This window comes from Anser cygnoides, chromosome 3, assembly GCF_040182565.1.
Source record: "Anser cygnoides isolate HZ-2024a breed goose chromosome 3, Taihu_goose_T2T_genome, whole genome shotgun sequence".
Classification (NCBI taxonomy): domain Eukaryota; kingdom Metazoa; phylum Chordata; class Aves; order Anseriformes; family Anatidae; genus Anser; species Anser cygnoides.
This window is the reverse complement of record NC_089875.1, coordinates 18,823,786-18,845,083: the sequence shown is the minus strand read 5'-3', so window position 1 is coordinate 18,845,083 and position 21,298 is coordinate 18,823,786. Positions and strand designations below refer to the sequence as shown.

The 21,298-nt window shown below is 46.4% G+C and overlaps 1 protein-coding gene across 7 annotated transcripts in view; it reads left to right on the top strand.

The window, feature by feature from the left end:
- The window catches only part of GALNT14 (polypeptide N-acetylgalactosaminyltransferase 14), a 98,838-nt gene that overhangs the window by 53,970 nt on the left and 23,570 nt on the right, over positions 1 to 21,298 (top strand). For 3 of the 7 annotated variants that reach the window (XM_066993612.1, XM_066993611.1, XM_066993610.1), the window contains exons 8-16: positions 74 to 158; positions 933 to 1,036; positions 5,183 to 5,309; positions 7,514 to 7,606; positions 8,913 to 8,996; positions 9,928 to 10,072; positions 15,747 to 15,866; positions 16,442 to 17,478; positions 17,566 to 17,642. In XM_066993612.1, coding sequence (XP_066849713.1) covers positions 74 to 158; positions 933 to 1,036; positions 5,183 to 5,309; positions 7,514 to 7,606; positions 8,913 to 8,996; positions 9,928 to 10,072; positions 15,747 to 15,866; positions 16,442 to 16,600 — 917 coding nt within the window. In that variant the 3' untranslated portion in view covers positions 16,601 to 17,478; positions 17,566 to 17,642. Of the gene's footprint in view, positions 1 to 73; positions 159 to 932; positions 1,037 to 5,182; positions 5,310 to 7,513; positions 7,607 to 8,912; positions 8,997 to 9,927; positions 10,113 to 15,746; positions 15,867 to 16,441; positions 17,479 to 17,565; positions 18,222 to 21,298 lie in introns of those variants that run through there. The other 4 variants (XM_066993614.1, XM_066993613.1, XM_048078508.2 and 1 more) reach the window with 4 other exon arrangements.

Sequence of the window (21,298 nt, the reverse complement as noted above, 5' to 3'; positions counted from 1 at the left end):
TCAGGGATTACATTTCCTGCTAATCCATACCCATTTCTTATTTCCCCATGGTACTTCTCTACTTTGGTTTTAGGTTTTGACTGGAGCCTTCATTTCAAATGGGAGCAGCTCTCCCCGGAGCAGAAAGCAAAACGACTTGATCCTACCAAACCCATTAAGTAAGTCCAGAGGGGAAAAGAGGCACCTAAGGAATGTGGGGCAGGACAGGCAGCTTGTCTCACACTGAGCCCTGGTGCTTGTACCCTCAGCCGTGAAGTGCTGGGATGGGTGGCATGGAGAAGGCCCAGTGCTGGGGTGCTCAGGGTCCCATGAAGCTTACAGGAGAGCAAAGCCCTGCTTGTCCTGAGGATGCTGGCATTAACATGAGCTTTCACTGGCTGTCCTGGGTCTGCCCTCCCCTCCCCCAAGTGCCACCTTAGTGCAGCTTTTCTTACCTAATTCAAAGAATGAAAAATAGACCTGTTTTGAAATAAAGATCACACAGCTAGTGATCGCTTCTAAAAAGCCCATCTGTATTGGCTCTGCCCTCTCCTCCTCCACAGAACTGTGTTCTGAATAGGCTGGCTCCAGGCAAAAAAAAGCCTGTGTGAGTACCATCATGTGAATAACCCCCAAGCGTTAAGTGCATTTTTGATGCTGAAGCCTACAATCAGGGCTGTGAACTTTGGGCTTGTAGGAGTTATGCTGACGGGTGCATTAGCCAGTCATTAAGTGCCAGGCAATTTATGATTGACAGAAAAATACTGAGGCAGCTGAAAGAAAGGTTTAGATGCTTTTTGAGCCATGTTGTCCTTGTTTGGGAAGAGGGAGATACGTGGATAACGTCCTGATGATGGAAGAAGGGGCAAAGGGAGGAGTTTCTTCTGCACAACCAGGTGCTGCAGCAGTATTTGAATGAGAGCCTGTCCCCTCTTACCTCCCCAACCCTGCAGGACGCCCATCATTGCCGGGGGGCTGTTTGTGATCAACAAAGCCTGGTTCAACCACCTGGGGAAGTACGACAACGCCATGGACATCTGGGGTGGGGAGAACTTTGGTGAGTCACCCTTCTTCTTTGTACCCTTGGGGTGTTGGTTCTTTTTCCTGAGCTATGCCAGGTGCTTACGATGCCAATTTGGACTTGGCTTCAAGCGCTCTGCAAAGTTTCCCTCAGTTACATTCATAACTTGTAGTCTCAGGTGAGTAAGAGTTCTACAACCATGAAAGGTGGGAATTGAGCAGTGGCTGGTGCTTAGGACCCCCTGCCTTCCACGCTACTTTGGTGTTCTATAGGGGAATGCCCTGAGCAGCAGAGTTTTCATCTTTAGTGTTACCAACAGATGAGAGCGCACCACACATACTGTCCTGTGCCTTCCTCATCTTATTTTTTCTCAAGAATAAAGCAAAGGCATGATGTGTGATGTCTAATGCTAACACTCCAAAGCCATGAATTAAGGCTTTAGTACCTCCCTGAATTTGCAGAGTACCTGCATCAGTAGCTCCATTTTCACGTTGCAGACTGGTGGCAAGGTATCAGGGCTTCTTATCCTCTGTTGCTGGCTGGCTGAGGGCTGCCAGGCTCTCCCCCACAACATCAGGTGTACGAAAAAGATTAAGAGCCTACCTAAATTAAGTCACCTGTGCCTGTTATCACAGGACAGATGGACATTAGGAACGCTTCTGTATACAAACTTGATGGTGCAGATGAAAGAGGTAGCAGTCTGTCCCTTGTCCCCTGAGTCAAGCAGAGCTGGATCAGGCTGGGCTGTTCTCTCTGAAGCTGCAGTGATGCTGCATGTCAGAGCAATAGACTGCCTCTGAAAGGAGGAGGTGACACTTGATGGCAGGGAGGCAGATCCAAATCTGGCTCTAATAGTTCATACCTCTGGGGAGTGTGGCTAGCAAGGAAGGCAAAATCTTGTTTCTTAACACATAGCAGTGCTGTCAGCCATCCAAAGGAACAGATGCTGCCACTTTGCAGTAACCCATCCACTGCCTGGCACTGTTGTTTGTTTCACACTCCTTCTTCCTCCAGCATATTTTATTTATTTGTATCTCATTGCTCAGTTGGATTGCTCTCCCTCGTACTTTCTCTCTGTGGTGGGTGTCTAGCCACCAGTATGACCCAAAGCATCTGCTCCACTGAGAAAACCAAGCAGGCACTGCAGCCTTCCCACCTCCTCTGTGGAGCCAGTGGCCCAAACAAAGCATCTAAGAAGGCAACTAGAAATGAAAACGTGCTGCCTCTGACCCCCTGTCCATCTCTGTTTGTTGCTCTCTAACAGCAACCAGCACAGGCTGCTCCTGAGACATAAATAGTCCCAGAGCAGCCTGCCCTCTAGGCATGAGGGGAAGACCCACCAGATCACACCTTGACAGCCATCCTTTGAGCAAACCTCAGCTGGCAGCAGTGCCAGAGGAGCTGATGCGCAATGTCTGCTGGTTCATCACCATTTCTACCGGTCAGGTGAACCCATCCCAGATCTGACAGCTTCTCAGAAGTGGTTCCTTGTCCTAGACTGCTCTGTGGAGGCTGGAGGCCAGGCTTGGCTGAGTGCACAGGGAGATACTGCACCACTCTGCTTCATAAAAGCTTCTTGAAAGGTCTCTGACAGAATAGAGGGAAATCTCACAGCTGCACTGGGTCTAAAACATGAAGAGCTGCCTGCATGTAAGAAGAGCTATCAGCAAGAGGCCAGGTTGATCAGCATGCTCACACTGCTCTTATCTCTCCTGGGGTGGCTTGCAAAAGGCCACCCACAAGGAGACATCCCTTGTAGTCAGCTGGCCCCATGCTGTGCCTTTGATGGCGCTTGGGTTCTCTTCCTCCCGATGTGTTTAGCTCTGTCTGGAGACCTTGCTTGTGTGCTCCTATGGATGGGTCCATGGGTGTGGTGGTTTTACTCGGGTGGGCGGCTGAGCTCCACCACAACTGCTCTCTCACTCCCCCTCCTCAAAGAGGAATGGAGAGAAAATACGATGAAAAGGGCTCAAGGGTTGAGATAAGGACAGGGAGCTTGCACAGTAATTATTGTGACAGGCAAAATGAACTCAGCATAGGGAGATAGTAAGATTTATTACCTATTACTAACAAGCTAGAGAAGTGAAAAACAAAGAAAAGAAACCAAAAGCACCTTCCCCCCCATCCACCCTCTTCCACCTCCTCCCCCCGAGCAGAGCAGGGGAACGAGGGAATGAGGGTTATGGTCAGTCTATAGCACTTCTTCGCCGCCGCTCCTTCTCGGTCACCCTCGTCCCCTGTGCTGTGGGGTCCCTCCCACGGGATGCAGTCCTTGCTGAACTGATCCGGCGTGGGCTGCCCACAGGCAGCAGCTCTTCAAGAACTGCTCCAGATATGGGTCCGTACCATGGGGTCCATCCCCCAGGAACAAACTGCTCCAACCTGGATCCCCCCAGGCAGCAGCTCCTGCCAGGTCACCTGCTCCTGCGTGGTCTCCTCTCCACAGGCTACAGATCCGGCCCGGAATCTGCTCCAGCAGGGGTCTTCCACAGGCCGCAGCCTCCGTCGGTGCAGGTCCACCTGCTCCACCGTGGTCTCCTCCATGGGCCACAGCGTGGAACCCTGCTCCACCGTGGTACTCCATGGGCTGCAGGGGGACAGCCTGCTTCACCATGGTCCTCACCACAGGCCTCAGGGGACTTCTGCTCCGGCGCCTGGAGCACCTCTCCCCCTCCTTCTTCACTGACCTTGGCGCCTGCAAGGCTGTTCCTCACTCCTCTCACTCTCCCAGCTGCTGTGTGTGCACAGTGTTTTTTTTTCCCTGTCTTAAATATGCTCTCACAGAGGCGCAAAACAACATCGCTTATTGGCTCAGCTCTGGTCAGCAGTGGGGCCCTTACCTAACATGGGGCAGCTTCTAGATCCTTCTCACAGAAGCCACCCCTATGGCCCCCTGCTACCAAAACCTTGTCACGTAAACTCACTACAATGGGTCAGCCTTCCCTGCTGAAACCTGTGCTTTATTTGCCTCTGCTGGGGCTGGAGTAGGACCTGCAGGGAGTGCGATGTCTGACACAGGGAGCTCGGGCTCCTTAGCATCCCCTGCCTCCCAAGCGCCAGTTCACAACACATGGAAATCACCCCAGCTCACCTCTTTCTTAGGATCAGGTGCAGGTCAGTTGTAGTGTGTCATGGTTTCTCTCCCAGCCCAAGCAGAAATACCAGCAGAGAAGGAAAGTACAACACAATATCCACACTGGTCATACCCAGCACTTAGAGAAGTGATGGGACTGTGGCAGCTTATGCCTGTAAGCACAGCAAGGGAAGAAGGAAAGGGGATTCTGGAAAGAAATGCTTTTCCTTCCTGTCATACTTTCCCACTCCAGCCTTCTCTGGCCCCTGCTGCCTGCCAGTGCATGGGGCACAAGCTGGCAAAGCAACGGGTGTCCTTCTGCCTGACTCTTGTAGTTAAATGTGATGGAGCAGTGAAAAGGAATTGGTGGTTTTGGAGTAGAGACATAGATCTATGCTGCCAACAGATCATCAAAAACAGGATGCACAGAACTGCAGAAGCCTTTCCTTTTTATTTAATTTCTTTCCCATGCTGGTTCTGTCTAAGCATGACTGTCTGATGATACAGCTGCAGATTCATATCTTCACAGCTGCTGGGACCAGACAGACCCCTTAGAGCAGCTGCTCTGCCTGCCTGTGCCACCTCAGAGCTGGCAATTTCATCCAGCTCCCTGTCAAGAGCCCTGGTGTCAATTGTGGATTGTGCTGCAGGCATGTTGTCCTGCTCGAGGGGACATAAATGTTCATAAAGTTTCATAAAGATAATGACCGCTGCCATCATTAAAAAGCAGAGCTCATGGCCTCTCTTGGTGAACTTGGCAGCCCCTTGTACGGAAACAGCTCTGAAGTGGCCAGTACAAAAATGATTAAAACACTGCATGGGTGGTTCTGTGCTGTGAGCAGGAATTCATGTAAAGGGACTTACTCAATGTCTCACTCTCACCAGCGTGATAGAGCCTGCCATGCTATAGGCAGGTTTCAAGTGTGTTAACTTCAAACAGATCGCAAGAAGCTTTGAAATGCACTTTGACAGGAGTTGTGCCTAAAAAAGCCCCTCTAGTAATTGATTTACCCCGGTTTAATGTGGCAGAGGATGAAATGAGAGGTAATACTGAGATCCAGCCTGCTGTAGGACAGAAACACAACATGCTGAAGCTGTCTCTCTTGTAGAAATCTCTTTCCGTGTGTGGATGTGTGGAGGTAGCCTGGAAATCATCCCCTGCAGCCGTGTTGGACACGTCTTCCGGAAGAAACATCCATATGTCTTTCCAGAGGGGAACGCCAATACATACATCAAGTGGGTGTTCTGGATTTGCTTTGTTTTTGTGAAGCAGAACAAGCTGCTGCCCTTGCAGGGAGGCAAGTAGGAAAGTTTGGTTGAAAAATTGTGACATACCCATGGGTATGGATTTCTTGAACCAAAGCAGGCCGGTACAACTGTCTCCCTTAGGATTTCTATAGTGTCAAGAATATGACAGAGGTAGAATACTTAATGTGGTTCCTTTCATTGCCACAGAAGTGAAGGGACGAGCCCTTTAGCTCCCTGAGCCCTAGCTACCACAACAACAAATGTTTTAGATGCTAAGGTCTAAGAAAAAGTTTATAATGCACTGAAGTCAGGATGCCAGCCATGTCTATCAGTATGCAGTAGCCTTAGCTTGGGGCTGAGCGGGACTTAGCAGAACCAGAAAATATGGTTCATGGTGCCTTTCAGCAAAGAGCAGAGTGACTGAGCAGGGGTGGTGAAGAGCTGCACCTCACTGGAGGGGCACTGAGGGGGCTGCCAGGATATCCCAGCTGAAGGGGTCCTGGCCTTACACCCAGGATCAGGGACCAAATTGGGTACTGCAGTGAGTGGCTGAAATGGGCCAAGATCCTGGAAAAAAGAAGGTGAGGTAGGGTAAAGGATGATGGGAGCAGCTGTTAAAGTCAGGAAGGATTTTCTCCTTTTTTTGAGCACTAGACTAAAGGTTATCTTTTAAGTAAAAGACAGAGAAAGACACTGGGGGCACTTAATACAGGGTTGTTTCCCAGATAAACAGCATTTGTATGTGCTCACACACCAGGTGTTTGTTTCAGAGTGAATTTCCTGGTGTTTCAATGATCCAACAGCATTTGTGAGGGCCTAGGGACTTGCAGCGGGGTTGCCACTGTCTTGGGCTCTCTGCAGCTTCCTCATGCTTTGCGTGTGACAGTGAAACTGGAGAGTGTAAATTACACCTCTCGGTTATACCTAACACATGTCCAGCCACACAGCGTGGGGGCCAGAAGGGGAACTCTTCAGCTGGGTCACTGAAGACACTTCAAAAGGATGGTGTAGAGGGGCACAGGATGTTGCTGGCATCAAGGAGGAGGGCCACCAAAGGAGACTCTTGCTTTTAATAGTGAAATAAGACTCCTGCAAAAAAGACTGGGACATGGACTTTACATAGACCTGAATCAAGACCCAGGTGCAAGCCTTGGCATTTATTCCCATTTATTCCCATAAACCCAAGATCAGGAAGGCAGCCTGAAATACTCTCAACTTTGGGGAAGGCTATATCAAGATGTAGACACTGTGACTTATGCATCTCTTGAACAAGAGCACTTAGACCATGGGAAGCACTACAAATCAGCAAGGCATTGAAAAGCAGTGTGGAGAAACTTATCCTAGGTATTAGGAGCTGGGTTTTGATTAACCTTATGGTATCTCTCAGGCTTAAACTTAATATAGTATATAGACTGGGTGAAGAAGCAGTTTCTGTCAATCCAATGCTTCATAGTATCTCTGTAACAGAGATGTTAACAAGAAATATCTTCACTTTTCTGCCAGATAATGACTTTTTTCCACACCGCCTCACACTTCCTTAGTGTGAGAGACAGGTCAGGATCCAGCATCAAGCTGGGTTCATGTGTGGATTATCCTCTTCTGGGAGGCAGTGGCTTGGGCAGGACTACCCTGACCAGACAGAGATGGGAGGATTAGCACTGAGAAACAAAAGTCATTTGCAAGGAGAGTTGCAGCCATCTGAAGTCAACTGAAAATCTCCTGAGGTTCATAAACCCGTGCAGAGATTTGTCCCAGTGAAATCCAGGGGTGCAAAGCAAGACAGCCCCTACAGAAGTGAAACAAATGAAATACGTAGCTTTAGTCTTCGGCAGATATTGCACTGCTCTTCAGATCTCCATCCCATCCACTAAATAAAACCCTGGCCTGTCTGGGAGATGGCACTTAAGAGAAGCCATGCTTCTGAGTATGGTGGATGCAAAACATCCAGCTGAGCTGAAGAAAGTGAATTCCCTGCCCTAGCTGTGACATCTTGTGTCTGGTACTTGGACTAATGGGGAGGAGAAAGAATTTGATATTGAGGGCTGGACAGGCTCAAAGGTGGCTTGGGTGAAGACAAAGACCAAGCTGAGGATGGAAGGAGAGGGAGCTGGAATAGTTGATGCATTTTAGAAAGTGTGGGTGTCCCCTCAGAGGCTTTCTTTGCTTCATTTGTCTTCTGTTGCCTCCTTCAGAAACACCAAGCGCACGGCAGAGGTGTGGATGGATGAATTCAAACAGTACTACTATGCAGCCCGTCCTGCAGCCCAGGGGAGACCCTGTGGAAAGTAAGTGTCCTCCCCACTACCCATGTCCTGCCAGCTGCAGTTGGTTTTCATGGTGCTGTCACCCTGCAGTGGAAACCTGCCTGCATTGCTTCTGCAGTAACGCTCAATTAAATGCTAATGGCAGTCAGGAGCTACAAGCACAGCAATATAAAACAGAAGTTTATATGTGATGCTACTTTATCCTGATGAGTAAACCAAGTCATGGTGAGGGAAATGGAAACCTCCATGGGCAGCCGTGTCCTATCCTTAGTGTTAGTTACTAGTACTTCTGGTCCCAGAGATGAATTTGGGGGAGAGTCCACAGGTCTTGCTGGCAGCTGAGTGTCATGAAAATCATCAGATTTTGGACCTAATAAGGCTTTATTGGAAAGGAGCAAGTGCTTAATATTGATAGAGTTTTCTATTCACCATTTAAACAGTCAGAAATGTCTCCTTGTCAGGAGGATTGTATGTATTTGTGTTATTTTCTCATTTTCATATGCTCTTCCTTTCCTTAGAATGTTTCCTTTGGAGCATAGCAGAGTTCAAACCCAAACTGAAATTCATGCTGGCTACTCTTCCATTTCCAGGATAAATAAATTGAAATCTTGGAGGTTAACCTATTTCCACCGAATTCATATCCTCTTCCCATCTGTCAGAGTGGGATGAAGTAGTAACTCTGTCCTGCTCAATATATGAATGAGGGTGGAGAGAAGATAAACTATGAAAAGGGAAGGTACTGGAGGTCATACCAGCTCCATGGGTAGAAGCTGGCCCAAAGAAGAGCTGGAGTGAGGGAGATGTCGCTCTATACAGCATGACACCTCAGCAGTTTAGCCCTGATTAATGTAAGAAAGAAGTATATCACCATGTGATTAATTTCTAGTGACTTAAAGGTGTATTTAAGTGCTCCTGTGAATCAAGGCCTTCTGTAGTACTATAAACTAAGAGTAACTTATAATAGCATATATTAATTTCCATTAATTTTTCCATTAATTAATTTTATTGCATATAGTAGATAGCATACATTTGTTACTAATCATTTTTAAATGGTTGTGATTTTCTACAAACCCTAAACTCCAGACTCCTTGTTAAAATGGCAATATTAGCAATGTTTGGCAATATGCCAAATCATGGCATTTTACCGGGTGAGACCTCCACAGGACACAGAGATCAAAGCAACCAACCAAGCTTATGTAGAAGAGAGCAGGAAATAGTGCTGCTGCTGCTCTGGTGTTTGCCGTCTGTGCATATCTGTTGGGTTTTGGTGCCTTGGGTTTGACTCTCATAATCTCCATTGTCACTCCACCATATTTTCTCCCCCCAGCATCCAGAGCAGAGTGGAGCTGCGGAAAAGACTGAAGTGCCATAGCTTCAAGTGGTACCTGGAGAACGTTTACCCCGAGCTTCGGTATGGATGTCAGATCTCCAGGGGGATGCCCCGTCCCTGCTGCCAGAGACATTTTCTCTGCCCCTCCGGTCTCCACACCTCCCTCCTACCCAGAGACACAGACACCTCCTCCCTTGGGCTTCACAGCAGAGCATGGCAAACTTTGTGCATTTGTGAATTTTTTTAAAACACTGCTCATTCGCAGTGTGATATAGTTCATTTGTGATCCTGCTTTCCATAAGCAGTCTTAGCCATGGTTCTTCATGGCACAAGACCTCACTGTTATCAGAGTGTCCATGCTAGGAGTTTATGACCTGTATTCAGGTGACTCTGCCTTACTCATACCCTAGTGCTTTGTTTTATATGCACTTCCACAGCTGCTTTTGTGCAGATCCCTTTTAGTCACCAAATTACTCCAGGAACCATTGAGTCCATTACCTTAGTCGCTGCCAGGAAGAGCAGAAAGGGTGCACAAGTTTTGGAGATACCAGCAGGTCCCTGGAGGTGCAATGGCTGAGTGCAGAGTCACAATGTAAGAATGATTTATAGCCATCTTCTGGCTTTTTTCACCATGCATGGCATTGTGCAGCAGCACTGAAAAGGAATGCCAGAACTGTGTGGCAGTTTGTTATAAAGTTTCTCACTTCTGTAAGCTGAAGGCTGACCTTCAGCCTGCTCACAGTCTGTTCCTTGCTTCTCTATTTGCCTTGCACAGTTATTTATTCTTTCCCCTTATAAAGGCTGACCATCCATCTGTGAGTGCTGCTTCTGCAATGTCCCTGGCCATGCACTGCTTGCAGTGGTTTGATACTGAAATAGATCTTGTCGCTCATTTCCTGAATGTGAACTGGCACAGCAACACCCTCCTCACCCCACTGAGCCTGCCTGGGAGTACACTACATGCCTGAGGGGGAGCAGGGATGATTTTTTTTTCTCCACGTTGTTCCCACAGGATTCCCAAGGAATTACTATATCAGACTGGGATGATCAGGCAAAGGCAGAGTTGCCTGGAGTCGCACCAGTCTGAAGTCCAAGAGTTGCCCATCTTGAGCTTAAATCCTTGCATCAACAGCAAAGGGACGGCAGCAACAGCACAGGTGAGAAGGCTGGAGATGCAGGCTCTGGTGCAGCTTCAAGGTGATTTTCTAAGCTTGCTAAAGTTCTGTTAGAGGGTTACCCTGCTGCCAGTCCCTTTCCTGAGGGAGCATGTAGTTTAACCTCCTTGCCTCAGTAGAGGCCCTGGGCAGGAGCAGGGACTGGTGCCAGAGCCCTAGTACAAGCTGGATCACTTATCTCTGTGCTAGTCTGCACTGAGCTCTTACTGCTGCCCATCTGCAGAGATCAGAGAAAGACAAAGAGAACTATAATTTTCTCTCATCTTTCAGCCTTATTTCTTTCAAAATGCTCTGAATTGCAATGGTATTTATAACTTCATAGTCTGTGTTCTCTCAATTGCCCATTAAACTATTGAGAATTTAATGAGGGTGATCTTGCTTTTTCAATCTGAGGAAAAAAAAAAAGCTATATGAATCAGCATGTGTTTTCAAAAGCATATTCTAGGAAATGTTAGAGCTGAGAGCTGGCATATGTGCCTTACTGTGGAGTCACTGGAGCAGGACCCTGAGGATGTAGCTTCAAAAACCTGCGTTTGCTTCAGGCTTCCTTTGTGATTTTGGGCATGTCAGTGCATTCTCTCACCTTTCCCATTTATAAGAAGGGAGGATAACAATCACTCGCTTTTTTTGGCGTGCCGCTAAATAATTAATTAGGCAACAGTATGCTTACTTCTACTTGACTGTACATCCTTAATCCTCATGGTTAAACATTCAGACCAGGTACATATGTAAGGCCTAGCCTGAAGGTGTTGCTGAAAATTTCCCGAATTTGGATGTGCAAACAAAGCATGTCATTACGTGCATCTCTTTCATATGTGATTGAATGCCTGCCTTTAGTCACTAAAATAATATCTGTTACAGTCTGGTTAAAAAAAAAAAAAAAAAAAGACTATTTAAATTTTAGTAATTTCAGAAAGTATAGTGAATATAACTGCAAGTGCCACAGTCACCGTTCTTACAATTTACCTGATTTCCAGGTTTTAGAATTCTTTTTCTTTCTTCTAGTGCTACATGGACTTCTTACACAAACAGCAAGAGAAGTAAGCTAATGAGAACAGGTCGTCATGTTTTGCAGGGCAACTTTGCTGAAGGAAAAAAAAATAGTGAAAATTGTAACTTCCAATAAATTGAATGTTTTAAAAAATCTTTTTGGGAAAATCAGAATGGAAAATACTGTTTGAAGTATTTTGAAATACTGCATTTCAAAATGAAATGGCATACGTCTTTCTTGAGATACCAATTTTATGAGATATATTACAATGAGAAATGGCATGCCACCAAGTTGGATTGTTTTATTCCCATCAAACACATTCTGTTTTGACACATTAGTGGAGAAAATTTTCAGAATTTTTCATGCCATGAACTTTTTCATCTTCACATTCTGACCCTGCTGCTGTTTGCTTTCCACTGGATGGCAACTCCATTTCTTGTGGATGTCCAGGAGTGCAGTCAGTGTAATTCTGCAACAGAACAGAAAAATGCAATACAGACAGACCACCAAATAGGTTCACTCAACAAACAGGCAGGAATAGAGAACATTTTTATCCCTTTCATCTTTCTGTTTCTTTCTGAAGTAGTACTTGTAAACCACGGAGAACATTCCAGATGGAAGTAGTGTGTTTAAATTTTCATTGTGGATAGAAGCTTATATTTTAATTGTACAATTGTTTCAAGACTACTTAAACTTAGGCATGACATGGGGGCTATAATCAAGCAATGGATGGCTACAAACTCTTCAGAAGGGATAGGTGATACGGTGGGGTAGCCACCATGTTAGGGAGTGTTTGGATTGTCTTGAGATTAGTAATGGTGACGACAGGGTTGAATGTTTATGGGTAAGAATCAGAGGGAAGGCCAATGAGGGAGATGTCCTGGTTAATGTCTGTTATAGCCTGCCTAACCAGGCTGAAGAGGCAGACAAAATATTTTACAAACAGCTGGGAGAAGTCTTGCAATCACTATCCCTTGTTCTCATGGGGGACTTCAACTTACCAGATGTCTGCTGGAAATACAACACAACAGAGAAGAACCAGTCTAGGAGGTTTCTAGAGTGTGTGGAAGATAACTTCCTGACAGTGAGCCAACTAGGGATGGTGCTTCTCTGGACCTTTTACTCATAAATAAGTAAGGACTTGTGGGCGATGTGAAGGTTGGAGGTTGTCTTGGACACAGTGATCATAAATTAATAGAGTTTTTGACTCTTGGAAAAATAAGGACGTGGGTTAGCAGAACTGCCAACCTGGACATCCAGAGGGCAGACTTTGGCCTGTTAAGGAGACTGGTTTAATGAACAAGAGCTGGCAGTGTGCTCAGGTGGCCAAAAAGGCCACCAGCACCCTGGCTTATATCAGGAATAGTGTAGCCAGCAGGACCAGGGAGGTGATCATCACCCTGTACTCTGCTCTGGTGAGGCCGCACCTCAAGTACTGTGTTCAGCTTTGGCCTCTCAGTACAAGAAGGACATCGAGGCCCTGGAGTGTGCCCAGAGAAGGGCTACGAAGCTGTTGAAGGGCCTGGAACACAAATCCTGTGAGGAGCGGCTGAGGGAGCTGGGGTTGTTTAGTCTGGAGGAGAGGAGGCTCAGGGGAGACCTTACTGTACTTTACAGTTACTTTAAGGTAATTGAGGTGGGGATTGGGCTCTTATCCCAAGCACCAAGTGATAAGACAAGAGACAATGACCTCAAGTTGTGCCAGGGGAGGTTTAGGTTGGATATTAGCAGAAATTTGTTTACTGAAGGAGTTGTATGGCAGTGGAATAGGCTGCCTAGGGAAGTGATTGAGTCACCACCCCTGGAGGTCTTTAAGAAACGTGTAGATGCAGAACTTAGTAGCATGGTTTAGTGGTGGACTTGTCAGCACTAGGGTAAAGGTTGGGCTACAGGTGATCTTAGAGGTCTTTTCCAACCTGACTGACTGTATGATTCTATGATCACTAGGCTGTATAGGATAGAGTATGCAGCAGTCCCAAATGCTGCATAGTTTCATATTTGATGTAAGAAGAGCAATAACATTGACTTTCAATATACCGAAGTCACATCTTGCTGTGGGTTGTTGCAGCATAAAATCCCTGGAGAAGCCTCTACGCCACAGGACCACTGAGGCCAACATGGCCCCTGCCCCTCTGTGGTAGAGTAGTCATAGAGAAGAGGCCTGAATATGGCCCAGCAGCAGAGCCCAAAGGTGCCTAACCAGTGGCCATCTTTGGTGGCTAGTATGGCAAAACAGGCCCTGAAGAGATGACAGAAAGCTAGCAAAGAAGTGTCTCTCTGGGGAGTGTGGCAGTGTTGATAAGGGAAAATTGTTCACAGCATAATTCCCAGTGACAGAGGGTTAGCAAATGCAAAAACATAGTCATTTTTGTATCTTTTCCATTTTGGGGCCACTGGGATTCAAAAAAGAAACTTGCAGAGCTGTTGCTGTGGAGAGGAAGCTTTAGGAAATGGCAGGGCTTGTAGCTGGGCTGAGCTGACAGAGCAGTGGGCTGGCTGGCAGCAGTGTCACTTCTGCACCTGGACTGCCACAGGAACCCTTTGCACTTTTCTTTCCCTCTCCTGAGATGTACCTGAGCCCAGATTGCACCCCAGGGCCTTTTGATGAGTGGAGCGTTTGGGTATCCTTAGATGACCCATGCAGTCACACGCTAACAGTCTTGGGCACTCTTTCCCTATGATGTTAAATAAGTAATAATGAGGGCTGAAGTTGTTCCTGGCTTCTTCAGAAACATTTTTTCTCTGGCTTCTACCCTGGCTTTAGGGTACAGCTGACCTCTTGTTTGGCAGTGGAGCATGTACTGTTCTGTCACATAACACTGGGCTTGTATCAAGCTGCTCCTCGCTAGGCTGAGCGGCTACTATGCCAGGCTGAAGGTCACATTTTAAAATAGTTTCCTCATTTCTGAATGATGCTGAGTAGCAGTGACAGGTGCCTGCTTGAATGATGCTAAATCCTTGAAAAATAGTTGCAAGCCTTGGGTGCGGGTTAGTACTAACTGAAGCTTCAGAGGAAGGGGATTGAGAACGTTGCTGCTTGTGGTGTGCAACTGGTAGTTCTGCTTTCCCAGCTCACTCTCTTCCTCCTCACTCCACCACCATTTCAGCAAAAGCTGTTTTGTCTTTGAAAAGGCAAGAAACATTGATCTCAGTTTCACCTCACGTGTCTGTTTTTCTTTGGTGTCAGTGGTCAGCTCATAACCCTGCTGGCATCTACAGGCCAGCCTGCAGCCCTGGAGCCATGTTAGCTCCTTAAAGGTCTCTCTTAGGAGGAACCTGGGGCTGCCCAGTTCACCAGAACCCCTGGGGTGCAAGGCTCTGCCATTGTTACTGCTGTGCTGGCCACTAGAGTATTTGATGTGTCAGGGTTTAGAAGATAAAGTAGTTTCTTCTGGGGAAAAAAGCAGAAATTTTCATGCCAACTAATACAAATAAGAGAAAAAGTAGGGTAAGATAAAAATTTGTATGGCCATTTGCTTTTATTTTAACTCAAAGCTTTTCATGGATTCTGTGGTGTTCAAGTGCCTTTTTTTCAGACTTTCTTGATTTTATGTATCATTTTCTCAGGCTTTCATCTGGGGCTGAAAAGGGACAAGATAAAACTAGAACTAGATAAAACATGTTCAGCAGGACTGGCTTCCATAAAAAGCCATTCTGTTGAAATAGAAGAGCCTTCTGAAAATCTTTCAGTTTAGATAAAACAGTAGCAGGACAGCCTGGGGCAAGGAGGCAGGATCTAATGTCGGCTGTTGAACTGATGCATATATTTAGCTTTATAGGCCTCACTTCTTATGATGAATTGCTTAGGAGACATGGTTACCACCACCCCGTCTATCCCATGGACCTTTGTTGAATGAGAGGATGGTCCTGCCTTGAGACAGTGTGAATAATGGGATGGCATGAACAGAGCCTGGCCTGGAAAAAAGCATAGAGAACCTCTGGGAGGAACCATCCTCTGTGAGGTGCTTCAGTGAAGCAAGCAGGTTACAGAGGTCAAGAAATCCCCTTATTGTGAGACCTCTTTCAATTCTTTTTCAATGGTCTTGGGTATCTGGAGAGGTCCCAGTTGACTGGAAGGTGGCAAACGTTATTCCAATTTTCAAGAAGGGCAAGAAAGAAGACCCTGGTAATTACAGGCCTGTTGGTCTCTCTTCAGTGCCTGGTAAAATTATGGATAACATTATAATGGGAGTTGCTGAAAACACCTGAAGGTCAATGCAGTCATTGGTTGCAGCCAACATATGTTCACTGCCTAATGAACTTAATTTCCTTTTATGACAAGGTCACCCATCTAGCTGACCAAGGGAAACCAGTTGATGCAATCTTTTTGTACTTCAGCAAAGCTTTCAATACTATTTCTCACAGTATCCTTATGTCCAGCTAGATGAATACATAATAGAATGGGTGAGCAATTGGCTGATGGGTAGGGCTCAAAGTTTTATAGTAAATGGGGTTACATCATGCTGGTGGCCAGTCTCCAGTGTGGTTCCCCAGGCTTTAAGCATCCCTAGTGATCTGTCCTGGTACCTCTTGAAGTCAGTGAGGTTTGTGCTTGGTTTCATAGGGGACAGGATCCAAGCCAAAGTGTTTGCTTTCCAGGTATAGGAATACCAAGAATCATCCCTGATTTCTCACCACCTTTCTTTCTTTTATTCCTCTTTGCAGGAATGGACATACACATACAACCACCAAGTCCGTCAGCAGCATCTGTGCTTGTCTGTGTACACCCTTTTCCCTGGTTCCCAGGTGCTCCTGTCACCTTGCAAAGAAGGTGACAACAAGCAGGTGAGCCCTTTCTTTGACACCCCATTTTCTTTGAAGTTCTCTTTCTTTCAGCAAAATATAGAATCATCAAATCGCTGGTGTGTTTGACATCATCTGGGAAGCACAGTCTGTCTGGAAGCACAGACTCTGGCCTGTTCAGCCCTTTGCCTTAAATGAATGTGTTGGTAAGGATGTCTATTAGTGCAAGTGGTGATCTGGATACTTATCTGCAGAAGTCAAAGTGAAACTGGCAATTTAGTCCACATGGCTGCCAGTCAGCTGGCATATGCTAACATTTCTCTGCATTTAATCATTGAGCTGACATTTGAACCAGCGACCTGGGGAAAAAGCTGTTAGTAATATACTCACTTTCTGATGCCAAACAGAGGCTGAGCTTAAATGAGTGTGTTTCAGATGGGAGAAATGCTCAGCATGTATTCTGCTTGGTGTAGGCTGGGGGAGCCCTGTACTTCCCAGCATTAGGCCACAAAGTTGTGGTGATGGCTGTCTCTTGATGCTGAACCAGTGTAGTAAAAGCGTAAAGAGGAGGAGGCCTGTTCACTCATGTTTCTCCTCTTCTGTATGTCTCTCTGCAGCGATGGGGTAAAGTTGGGTCACACATTGAGCACATAGCTTCACGCTTCTGTTTGGACACTGAGATGACTGGGGACACGAATGAGAATACCAAAGAGCTTGTCATCAATCCTTGTGAGAGCACAGCCATGAGTCAGCGCTGGGACATGGTGATGTCTTGACCTGCTTGAGGACTTAACCCAGCTGGGCCGGGCACTGAGACTTGCTACACACAGCTGAGATGCACCTGATAGCACTCACATGCAAAACCATTGGGGTCCTTGTGTATTATGGGACAGGAGAAGAATCACTTAAATAAAAAGGAGGACACAGTGCTGCAGGTTGAACAATGGATGTTGATTGCAAAGCATGTAGCTGCTATTGATCTGTCGGCAGTCATATGTTCAAAAAGAAGGGATGGCAAGAAACCAAAATGAAATGTTTCAGAGGGACACTCAGGGCTCCTGTGATGGGCCCTGCAGAAGTTCTGTGTGTACAATATTTATTAATCTCACTGGAAGCACAGATAGAAGAACACAGGACACCAAAAGGAGACTTGGACTAAAAAAAGCAAGCATGTCAATAGCTTTGGGGAATGAGGCAGGTGCATGAGGAGGGATGCGCTAAGGGATGTGAAGAAACAGCACCTGGGATCAAGTGGAAAATGCTGAGTTATCTTGCACATTTTATTGCTGTGGTTGAGTTTGTCTTCTGCAGACAGCATGGGTAGAGCTGTGTTGCACATTCAAATTTGTATCCAATCCATGGACGTGTATGTACACAGACAGGGCAGTCATTTATGGTTATGGCCAGGATCTAGCCGTCGGGTAACAGAGTTGACCACCTCTGTGCTATGTATGGGGGTGTTGAATCTCTGAAGTCCAAGCAAACAGAGGATTCAGTGTGTGAGATTCAAGGATACAAACCACTGTGAAGCTGGGAGGAGCAGCAGTAACATGATTATTTCTCGTTTCTGAAGGACATGGTTGAGCCTCAGTCACTGAAAACTCCCTTACAATCTCATTATGTTTCTCCCACTGCTTCAAACAACCTGGAATAAGTAAAATTTTAACTCTTCTTCCATAAAAAAATAATATTTTCAGCAATTAAAGATAATTGTGTCATCTTTGTGTTTCTCAATTTCCAGACTATGGAAGAGGGGACTCCCATGAAGTGCTGCTACCGAAGGAACAGGAGACTGCTCTGAGAAAGGAGAAGGGATAGGTAAAAGAATTGCCTGGTTTTGTCTTCCAGGTATCTTTTAGCCCAAGATGTGAAGTACTGAAGAAAGGGTTTAGGAATCCCCCAGTTGCACCTGAGAGTAGAGACCTCTGTATCACAAAATACCTCTCTCCCAGTGTGTCTTTCAATGTAGGTAGACTTGGCAGAAATTATTTCCTTGGGTTTTGGAGATAAATTATTAATTAGAGGTCACGTCAGGTGCTATGGCTATGTGACTGCCAAATGAGAAAAGGACAGAAGACCTCAGAAGAGGTCTTAAGATTAGGAGAAACCTGCCCTTCAGAGCAGATCCCACCATGGCAGCAGGTAACAGGTGGTGGAGCACCAAGAACTGCACATACAGCTTTTGTGCGGTAACAGCTCTTGAAGAGAACTTTTACCGGACTCCTGACTTGAAAAAAAAAAACAGTTTGTGCCTCTAAAAGCCTTAGGGTTTAATGAAAATCCTGTCCTTTGGTCACCGTGCTACAAACTTCAGGTAAAATATCGTAAGACTTTGAAGCTTTGGAGCCTTCAAGTGCTTTCAGAATGCCTTCTTGAATAAATTGATGGCTTTCAGAATTTTACTGTTTCAGTTTCTTCTCCCTTTGCACTAGGAGAGAGCTGTATGTGTAAATCTCCCTGGTTTTAAAGGCAGAACCAGCATAACTATTTACAAAATGTTGCAGGGTACACTTTCTATGTGCTGTGGTGATTACTGCGATGGAGTAAGTTGTTATTTCATGGTGCTAGATTGCATTGTTTCCATGTCACCACTTTGCAAAGGAAAAGGGAAGCACTTAAAATGAAATGGATCCATTCCACAAGGCAGGGAAGTGACCCTGGGCTCTTATTTAATTGAACCACAAATATCACATCTACTTTTCACACTGATGATGACAGCCATCCTGTAACAACTCCCTGGCTAGTGTTAGCAACAGAAATAACCTCTCAAGAGCTTGCAGCGTAACATGTTCACACCTGTGCCATGCCTGCAGCCTAGGTTTGCCAAGCAGCTGGTGCTTTGATCTTGAACATTTAGAGACAAAATGCTGCTGCCTTGCACCTGACCTAGCATTTAGCTGAAAACCTTGGCTTCAGTTTTGAAGTCCAGCACCCTATGGGTACACTCTGACCCAGACATTTCAGACAATCATAGAATCATTAAGGTTGGAAAAGATCTCCAAGATCATCTAGTCTAACCATCCCCTAACCACCACTGTCACCCACCAAACCATGTACCTAAGCACCACGTCCAACCTTTCTTTAAACACCCCCAGGGACGGTGACTCCACTGCTTCCCTGGGAAACCTGTTCCAATGCCCAACCATTTTTTCTGAGAAGAATTGTCTCCTAATTTCCAACCTAAACCTCCCCTGGTGCAACTTGAGGCCATTCCCTCTAGTCCTATCAGTAGTTACCTGTGAGAAGAGGCCGACCCCCAGTTCCCCACACCTTCCTTTCAGGTAGCCGTAGAGAGCAATGAGGTCTCCCCTGAGCCTCTTCTCCAGACCAAACAACCCCATTTCTCTCAGCTGCTCCTTACAGGACTTGTGCTCCAGGCCCTTCACCAGCTTCGTAGCCCTTCTCTGGACACGCTGCAGGGCCTCAATGTCCTTCTTGTAGTCAGGGGCCCAAAGCTGAACACAGCACTCGAAGTGCGACCTCACCAGAGCCGAGTACAGGGGGATGATCACCTCCCTGGCCCTGCTGACCACGCTATTCCTGATACAAGCCAGGATGCCGTTGGCCTTCTTGGCCACCTGGGCACACTGCCGGCTCATGTTCAGGTGAGCATCAACCAGCACCCCCAGATCCTTTTCCTCTGCACAGCTTTCCAGCCACTCTGCCCCAAGCCTGTAGCGCTGCATGGGGTTGTTGTGACCAAAGTGCAGGACCCGGCACTTGGCCGAGTTGAACCTCATCCCATTGGCCTCTGCCCATCGACCCATCCTGTCCAGGTCCCTCTGCAGGGCCTTTCTTACCCTCTGGCAGATCGACACTTCCCCCCCAACTTGGTGTCATCTGCAAACTTACTGAGGGTGCACTCAATTCCCTCGTCCAAATCATCAATAAAGATATTAAAGAGGATGGGCCCCAACACTGGGGTTTCCTGGGGGAACACCTCTGGTGACCGGTCACCAGCTGGATTTCACTCCATTCACCACCACTCTCTGGGCCCGGCCGTCCAGCCAGTGTCTTACTCACAGGCATGGCAAGGAGCTGCTCCACCAGTCTAACGCCTGCTCACTTTCAGAGATAGTCCCTAATCTCTCCACCTCCTCCTTAAGCTCTGCAACCAGGCTGATCAGATCGTCCACCTGCTCGCACCTCAGGCAGGCAGTATCTCCATCACCCACCACTGGCAGCAACAGGCTCAGGGACTCCCTGCAGTTGGAGACCTGAACCTCGAAGCAGGAAACGCTTTGCACACTGTGATCCCCTGCTCCACTGCGAAATGCATCTGCCCTGAAGGCCCCAAAGCTACCAAGTATCTAACAAACCTAGGGAAGTGCAGGTGATTGTGTCTTAAGCATCTGTTAGCCATAACCCTTAGACTACAGCATGTTTCATGGTCCAGGAAGTGAGATTAGCCCTATGAATCAGCAGTGTTTTTGGGGGAAGCCTGAGGTATCACCCTGGCTCCTGGGAAGCTTAATATAAGGGGACAATGAACTGGTAGTTTCCTGAGCTAGCCCCAATATGGCATTTAGCAAATCTGCTTAGCATTCATAAAAAAAAGATCCTGCATTGTGTCAGGGGAAAGGCTAACTGCTACTGAAATCCAACACACGCTTTTAGTTTTATTTAACTTATTAAAATACATTGGAGACAGATGAACATTTTTGCTTTGTATTTGTTAGCTCCCTAGACGTTTATTATGACGCTGTGAAGTGATATACTTGACCTTTCAAAAGCATATCTAGATGGGCTCCTATGTCTATACCTCTTAAGCCCTAATGTCGTTAGGTAGTAATGCTTTTTGGTAACATTTTTGCATTGATTTGAACGAATAGAAAATAAATTAGGAAATATGGTTCTAATCCTGGACATTGAGTTTTGTGACAGGCTTTATTATCTTTTATTATGATAAGTCACTTCTTGTGCCTTGGGGAAATCCCCTGTGAAAATTACTCAGCAGGAAACTCAGGTCTAGAACATCTACTGCCTTTTAATGAGCCAAGCAAGGCTATGCCAGCACAACAAAAATCACCTTAGCCTTTCCCTCCCTTTCCAAAGGAGATCCATGTTCCAATGGGAAAAAATCTACATGATTTTAGTTGGGCTGGGGGAAGTCTTACAGTTCCTACCTGGCTCATTTCCAATTATTTTGTGCTCATCCTCACTGTGCCAGCACAATACTGTAAGATAACAACACAAAGCATCAATGGTTGGAACCTCAGCTTATAGCATGCAGATGTAGTAATTTAGTAGTAAACAGAAGGAAATTGAACTCGAACTTCTTTAATGATTCAGTGTGGCAACAAGAAGATGGGGCTGATTGATGAAGACTTGGAGGACTATAGTTGAAGACAGGCAGCAGTCATGGAAACATAGAATGGCTTGGGTTGGAAGGGACCTCAAGGATCATCTAGTTCCAGCTCCCCTGCCATTGGCAGGATTGCCATGCACTGGATCAGGTTGCCCAAGGCCTCATC